Consider the following 7,500-nt stretch of genomic DNA (forward strand, 5'->3'; position numbering starts at 1 on the left):
CAGACAGAAATGAAGAAGGTTGTAGGACAGAACGCCACGCTGCCTTGCCACCACCGCTTCTGGGACGGAGATGACCCTACGCTGGACCCTACGCTGGACATCGAGTGGCTGTTTCTCAAACCTGCCATCAGGCAGCGAGTGGTGAGGCTCCACCCAAACCTCCCCCCAAACCTCCACCCAAACCTCCCCCCAAACCTCCCCCAAACCTCCACCCAAACCTCCCCCCAAACCTCCCCCCAAACCTCCCCCCAAACCTCCCCCCAAACCTCCACCCAAACCTCCCCCCAAACCTCCACCCAAACCTCCACCCAAACCTCCCCCCAAACCTCCCCCCAAACCTCCACCCAAACCTCCACCCAAACCTCCCCCCAAACCTCCCCCCAAACCTCCCCCCAAACCTCCACCCAAACCTCCCCCCAAACCTCCCCCCAAACCTCCCCCCAAACCTCCACCCAAACCTCCCCCCAAACCTCCACCCAAACCTCCACCCAAACCTCCCCCCAAACCTTCACCCAAACCTCCACCCAAACCTCCCCCCAAACCTTCACCCAAACCTCCCCCCAAGCCTCCACCCAAACCTCCCCCCAAACCTTCACCCAAACCTCCACCCAAACCTCCACCCAAACTTCCACCCAAACCACCACCCAAACCTCCCCCCAAACCTCCCCCCAAACTCCCCCCAAACCTCCACCCAAACCTCCCCCCAAACCTCCCCCCAAACCTCCCCCCAAACCTCCACCCAAACCTCCCCCCAAACCTCCCCCCAAACCTCCACCCGAACCTCCCCCCAAACCTCCACCCAAACTCCCCCCAAACCTCCACCCAAACCTCCCCCAAACCTCCACCCAAACCTCCCCCCAAACCTCCCCCCAAACCTCCACCCAAACCTCCCCCCAAACCTCCACCCAAACCTCCACCCAAACCTCCCCCCAAACCTCCACCCAAACCTCCCCCCAAACTTCCACCCAAACCTCCACCCAAACCTCCCCCCAAACCTCCACCCAAACCTCCACCCAAACCTCCACCCAAACCTCCCCCCAAACCTCCACCCAAACCTCCCCCAAACTTCCACCCAAACCTCCACCCAAACCTCCCCCCAAACCTCCACCCAAACCTCCACCCAAACCTCCACCCAAACCTCCCCCCAAACTTCCACCCAAACCTCCACCCAAACCTCCCCCCAAACCTCCACCCAAACCTCCACCCAAACCTCCCCCCAAACCTCCACCCAAACCTCCCCCCAAACCTCCACCCAAACCTCCACCCAAACTTCCCCCCAAACCTCCACCCAAACCTCCCCCCAAACCTCCCCCCAAACCTCCACCCAAACCTCCACCCAAACCTCCCCCCAAACCTTCACCCAAACCTCCCCCCAAACCTCCCCCCAAACCTCCACCCAAACCTCCCCCCAAACCTCCACCCAAACCTCCACCCAAACTTCCCCCCAAACCTCCACCCAAACCTCCCCCCAAACCTCCCCCCAAACCTCCACCCAAACCTCCACCCAAACCTCCCCCCAAACCTTCACCCAAACCTCCCCCCAAACCTCCCCCCAAACCTCCACCCAAACCTCCCCCCAAACCTCCACCTGCAGCCTCCCTCATGGGGAACAGCACACAATGGTGAGGCTGGTGAGGCTCCTGGTGAGGCTCAGGTGAGGCTCCGCCTCCTGCACCTTGTGCTGCTGGTTCCCCTGGTTCTGCAGGTGATCACCTACTTCGCTGGCCGGGTGTTCGACCCCGACGAGGCGGAACGCGGCCGCCTGGCGTTCGCCGGCGACTTCCTGCGAGGCGACGCCTCGCTGCTGATTGGTCGCCTGCTGCTGAGCGACTCGGGGGAATACAGCTGCAAGGTGAAGACCAGGGAGCAGTACCACTGGAGCTCCGTCAGCCTCACCGTGCTGGGTGAGTGCTCCGTCACCTCCGTCACCTCACCCTGCTGGGTGAGTCCTCCATCACCTCCATCACCTCCGTCACCTCACCCTGCTGGGTGAGTCCTCCAGAGGACAGACTCTGGTCCAGGTGATGATATTTGATGTTGGTGAGACTTTATTCTGACAGGAAGAGACAGGAAGAGACAGGAAGGGACAGAAAGGGACAGGAAGGGACAGGAAGAGACAGGAAGGGACAGGAAGAGACACTTTTCTCACATACGGTTCAACTTGATGTAACTTGACTGACTTCTGCTGGTGAGGACCCCCTGGACCCCCTGGACCCCCCGGACCCCACCCCCTGCGGTGAGGACAGCCTGTGGCCCCCTGGACCCCCTGTGGTGAGGACAGCCTGCGGTGAGGACAGCCTGTGGCCCCCTGGACCCCCTGTGGTGAGGACAGCCTGTGGAGCTGCTCGGTCCCAGTCTGAAGGAGACGTTAAGAGGACCTGGAGGTCCTGCTGGAGGGGAGGAGGGACACCATGTCCTGGAGGTCCGTCCAGGCTGGACGGCTCATCTAGAGGACGAGACGTGGAGACGGTAGTCTGTCTCCTGAAGTGGTTCAGCTGACGGGGGGACGTGGACGATCCTCAACCAGACCATGTGACCGGTTGGACATGTCTTTGTCTTTGTGTCCCCAGTGAAGCCGTCCAGACCCCGCTGCTGGGTGGAGGGACGACCGCTGGAGGGCGGAGACGTCAAGATGAGCTGCAGGTCTGCCGAGGGTTCTGGTCCCATCCAGTACAAGTGGGACAGAGTCCTGGACCAGGGCCGGTACCTCGGGAAGCTGCCTGAGCTGGCGCTGGTCGGTAAGCCTGGAGGGACGGAGGCGTCCCCCCATGTCCCTCAGCTAGCGCTGGTCGGTAAGCCTGGAGGGACGGAGGTGTCCCCCCATGTCCCTCAGCTAGCGCTGGTCGGTAAGCCTGGAGGGACGGAGGCGTCCCCCCCATGTCCCCCAGAGACCAGGACAAGGACACTATCCTGGCAGTTGTACTTGATGGACTCTGGCAGACCAGAGGACGTCACTAATGTCTCATCATGTCCAATGTCCACGTCCTGGATTGTTTGAGGTTTCAGCTCATTGTGAGGACATTTTCAGAAGTGTTTTCTTTTTTATTATTTATTTACTGCACAAAACACTGGGGGGGGGGGGCTAACCCTCCTGATCAGGGTCCTGGTTCGGGTCCTACTCAGGGTCTTACTCAGGGTCCTGATCCAGGTCTTGTTGAGTCTCTGTCGGTCCTCATTTCTTCACGTTTCCTGTTTGGTTCGTCTGCTTCACTCCTTCTATTCACTCTACTTCTATTCACTCTACTTCTATTCCCTCCTTCTATTCACTCTACTTCTATTCACTCTACTTCTATTCACACTCCTTCTATTCACTCTACTTCTATTCCCTCCTTCTATTCACTCTACTTCTATTCCCTCCTTCTATTCACTCTACTTCTATTCCCTCCTTCTATTCACTCTACTTCTATTCCCTCCTTCTATTCACTCTACTTCTATTCACTCTACTTCTATTCACTCTACTTCTATTCACTCTACTTCTATTCACTCTACTTCTATTCACTCTACTTCTATTCACACTCCTTCTATTCACACTCCTTCTATTCACTCTACTTCTATTCACTCTACTTCTATTCACACTCCTTCTATTCACTCTACTTCTATTCACTCTACTTCTATTCACACTCCTTCTATTCCCTCCTTCTATTCACTCTACTTCTATTCACACTCCTTCTATTCACTCTACTTCTATTCACACTCCTTCTATTCACACTCCTTCTATTAATACTTCTATTCCCTCCTTCTATTCACTCTACTTCATTTCACTCCTATTCACTCTACTTCTAGAATCGAATTATGGTGTCTAGTTGGTTTTATAAAGAGATTAAGTGGAATTTCAATTTGTCTTCTTCTACTGACTTTTGACAAACTGATTTTTTCGTCATAACTCAGATTTGAAAAACCCAGAAATCGTGACGTTGAAGAATCTGAGCAGAGAAAACCAGGGATTCTACCGCTGTACGGCTACGAACGCTGTGGGGCGGGAGAGCTGCAGTGTGGAGCTCCACCTCCACCGTCAGTGTGTGTGTGTGTGTGTGTGTGTGTGTGTGTGTGTGTGTGTGTGTGTGTGTGTGTGTGTGTGTGTGTGTGTGTGCGTGCGTGTGTGTGTGTGTGTGTGTGTGTGTGTGTGTGTGTGTGTGCGTACGTGTGTGTGTGTGTGTGTGTGTGTGTGTGTGTGTGTGTGTGTGTGTGTGTGTGTGTGTGTGTGTGTGTGTGTGTGTGTGTGTGTGTGTGTGTGTGTGAGACGTACACCTGCATGACCTGTGACCCACAGAAAATAAATTCTATTGTAAATTTCCCTGTTTGTTTGTTTTTTTTATAAATGCTGCTGTGTGTGTGTGTGTGTGTGTGTGTGTGTGTGTGTGTGTGTGTGTGTGTGTGTGTGTGTGTGTGTGTGTGTGTGTGTGTGTGTGTGTGCAGACGTCAGGACTCTGGGTGTGGCAGCAGGAGCAGCGGTCGGCGTGTCGTTGGGTTTCTTCCTCATCGTCTTCATCATTTGGTGCGTTTGTCGCAGGAAGGAGAAGAAATATGACGAAGACGAGGCTCCGAATGAAATCAGGTACAAGTGAAATCAGGTACAAGTGAAATCAGGGACAAGTGAAATCAGGTACAAATGAAATCAGGGACAAATGAAATCAGGGACAAGTGAAATCAGGGACAAATGAAATCAGGGACAAGTGAAATCAGGGACAAGCGAAATCAGGGACAAATGAAATCAGGGACAAGTGAAATCAGGGACAAATGAAATCAGGGACAAATGAAATCAGGGACAAGCGAAATCAGGTACAAGTGAAATCAGGGACAAATGAAATCAGGACAAGCGAAAGCAGGGACAAGTGAAATCAGGGACAAATGAAACCAGGGACAAGTGAAATCAGGGACAAGTGAAATCAGGGGCAAGTTAAATCAGGGACAAGCGAAATCAGGGACAAGTGAAATCAGGGACAAGTGAAATCAGGTACAAGTGAAATCAGGGACAAATGAAATCAGGGACAAGTGAAATCAGGGACAAGTGAATTCAGGGGCAAGTGAATTCAGGGGCAAGTTAAATCAGGGACAAGCGAAATCAGGGACAAGTGAAATCAGGGGCAAGTTTAAATCAGGGACAAGCGAAATCAGGGACAAATGAATTCAGGGACAAGTGAAAATCAGGTAAAAATGAAATCAGGGACAAATGAAACCAGGGACAAAATTGAGACGTTTTTTTTTTCACAACTTTTTTTATTGAGTTTTCAAACAAACAAATTTCTGCTCAAACGGATGTTAAATGATGAAACAGCAGTTTACAAACAATAGAGAATAATAAATAAAAACAAAGAGAGGAGGTGTAGCAGGAGGACACAGAGACACTGAGACACAGAGACACTGAGACACAGTAACAGGGTCAAGGAAGTGTCCTGTGTCGTCCGCGGCGTCGTCCGTCCGTGGCTCCAGGACGCCGCCCAGCGGGACGACGCCCAGCGGGACGACGCCCAGCGGGACGACGGCCAGCGGGACGACGTGTCGCTCTTGGTTCCACTTCCTGTCCAGGACCTGAACTTGGACCATGACGGGGTCTTGTCTTGTTTCAGGGAGGACGCCGAGGCTCCCAAGGCCAAGCTGGTGAAGCCCACCTCCCTGTCCTCGTCCCGCTCCGCCAGCTCCCGCTCCGGCACCTCCTCCACCCAGTCCATGATGCACCACCTGTCCCGGGGACCGCGCGGCGGCGTTCCTGCCGTGTCGGCGCTCAGGACGAACCACAAGGCCTCCACCTTCCCTCAGCCTCCACCCGGCTACGACCAGACGCCTCCCAAGACTCCCGGGTCCCGTTCTCCACCCAGCTCCTCCTCCGCCTCCACCTGCAAACCCAGTCCTCCTCCTCCACTGGGCCCGGGGAACCGGACCCGCCTGGGGGCCGCCATGGGCCCGGCGCAAACCAGGGCCTTTCAGACTGTGTAGGACAGGAAGTGACGTCAGGACAGGAAGTGATGCCAAGACAGGAAGTGACACCAGGACAGGAAGTGGTGTCGGGACAGGAAGTGACACCAGGACAGGAAGTGACGTCGGGACAGGAAGTGATGCCAAGACAGGAAGTGACGTCAAGACAGGAAGTGATGTCAGGACAGGAAGTGATGTCAGGACAGGAAGTGACGCCTGGACAGGAAGTGATGCCAGGACAGGAAGTGATGCCGTGACAGGAAGTGACGCCAAGACAGGAAGTGACACCAGGACAGGAAGTGGTGCCGGTACAGGAAGTGACACCAGGACAGGAAGTGACGTCGGGACAGGAAGTGATGCCAAGACAGGAAGTGACGTCAAGACAGGAAGTGATGTCAGGACAGGAAGTGACGTCAGGACAGGAAGTGATGCCAGGACAGGAAGTGACGCCGTGACAGGAAGTGACGCCGTGACAGGAAGTGACGTCGGGACAGGAAGTGACGTCGGGACAGGAAGTGATGCCAAGACAGGAAGTGACGTCAAGACAGGAAGTGATGCCAGGACAGGAAGTGATGTCAGGACAGGAAGTGATGCCAAGACAGGAAGTGACACCAGGACAGGAAATGACGCCAGGACAGGAAGTGATGCCAAGACAGGAAGTGACGTCAGGACAGGAAGTGACGTCAGGACAGGAAGTGACGCCAGGACAGGAAGTGACGTCAGGACATGAAGTGATGTCAGGACAGGAAGTGACGCCAGGACAGGAAGTGACGCCAGGACAGGAAGTGACGTCAGGACAGGAAGTGACGCCAGGACAGAAGTGACCCTCCATCACCTGAAGCTCCATCCTGGAGGATGTCAGACGTTGCCTCCACCCACCATGTAAACAACACCGTCACCAATTTAACTCCTCGGAAACGACTTGTTTATTACTTATTTGTAATGAATTAATTAACTATAGGAACTATTTATGCCTTGTCAGTGGAAAAGAGTTTATAATCAAGTGTTGAAGAATGAAAACAAAGTGTTGAAACATGAAAGAGTGAATGAGCATGAAAACTTTATTGTTTTTACAGAAAACAAGTTTCATAAATCCAGAAGAAATATGTAAGATGAGAAAAACCTTGTTTGTCCTCATGGAGGATTGAAGCTGAACGATTATTGTTGTTGTTATTGTTATTGTTATTGTTATTGTTATTGGTTTTATTGTTGTTGTTATTGTTGTTGTTATGGTCAACAACTTATTATTGACGACTTTTCTTTCACGAACAATTTGTGATGACAACCAAAATTAAAATGAAATTTCTGTTCATGATCAAGCTTTTATCTTCTTTACTAAACAAGACTGGTGAAGACCAGGACCAGGACCAAGACCAGGACCAGGACCAGGACCAAGACTGGTTGTTTTCTCATTTCAGCAACAAATTATCTTCACTAAAATTAAAACTCTCAAGCCTCGTTAAGAACGGTCCGGTCCGGTCCAGTGCGGTCCGGTCCAGTTCGGTTCGGTCCGGTCCGGTCCGGTCCGGTCCGGTCCAGTGCGGTCCGGTCCAGTTCGGTTCGGTCCGGTCCGGTTCGGTTCGGTTC

General features: G+C 53.2%; 1 protein-coding gene across 1 annotated transcript in view; it reads left to right on the forward strand.

Moving 5' to 3' along the window:
- Window positions 1-7,083, forward strand: part of LOC308139615 (uncharacterized protein) — a gene marked incomplete at its 5' end in the record, with an annotated part of 14,578 nt that extends 7,495 nt beyond the window's left edge. Inside the window, 6 exons of the mRNA XM_080509078.1 lie at window positions 1-141; window positions 1,706-1,904; window positions 2,571-2,738; window positions 3,889-4,011; window positions 4,417-4,555; window positions 5,568-7,083. The exon at window positions 1-141 is cut by the window's left edge and continues 29 nt beyond it. Of these exons, the coding sequence (XP_080365204.1) occupies window positions 1-141; window positions 1,706-1,904; window positions 2,571-2,738; window positions 3,889-4,011; window positions 4,417-4,555; window positions 5,568-5,934 (1,137 nt within the window). The 3' untranslated portion in view covers window positions 5,935-7,083. The remainder of the gene's footprint in view (window positions 142-1,705; window positions 1,905-2,570; window positions 2,739-3,888; window positions 4,012-4,416; window positions 4,556-5,567) is intronic.
- Between the last annotated feature and the right edge of the window lie 417 nt (window positions 7,084-7,500).

Source organism: Blennius ocellaris, assembly GCF_963422515.1.
Source record: "Blennius ocellaris genome assembly, chromosome: 14".
Taxonomy (NCBI): domain Eukaryota; kingdom Metazoa; phylum Chordata; class Actinopteri; order Blenniiformes; family Blenniidae; genus Blennius; species Blennius ocellaris.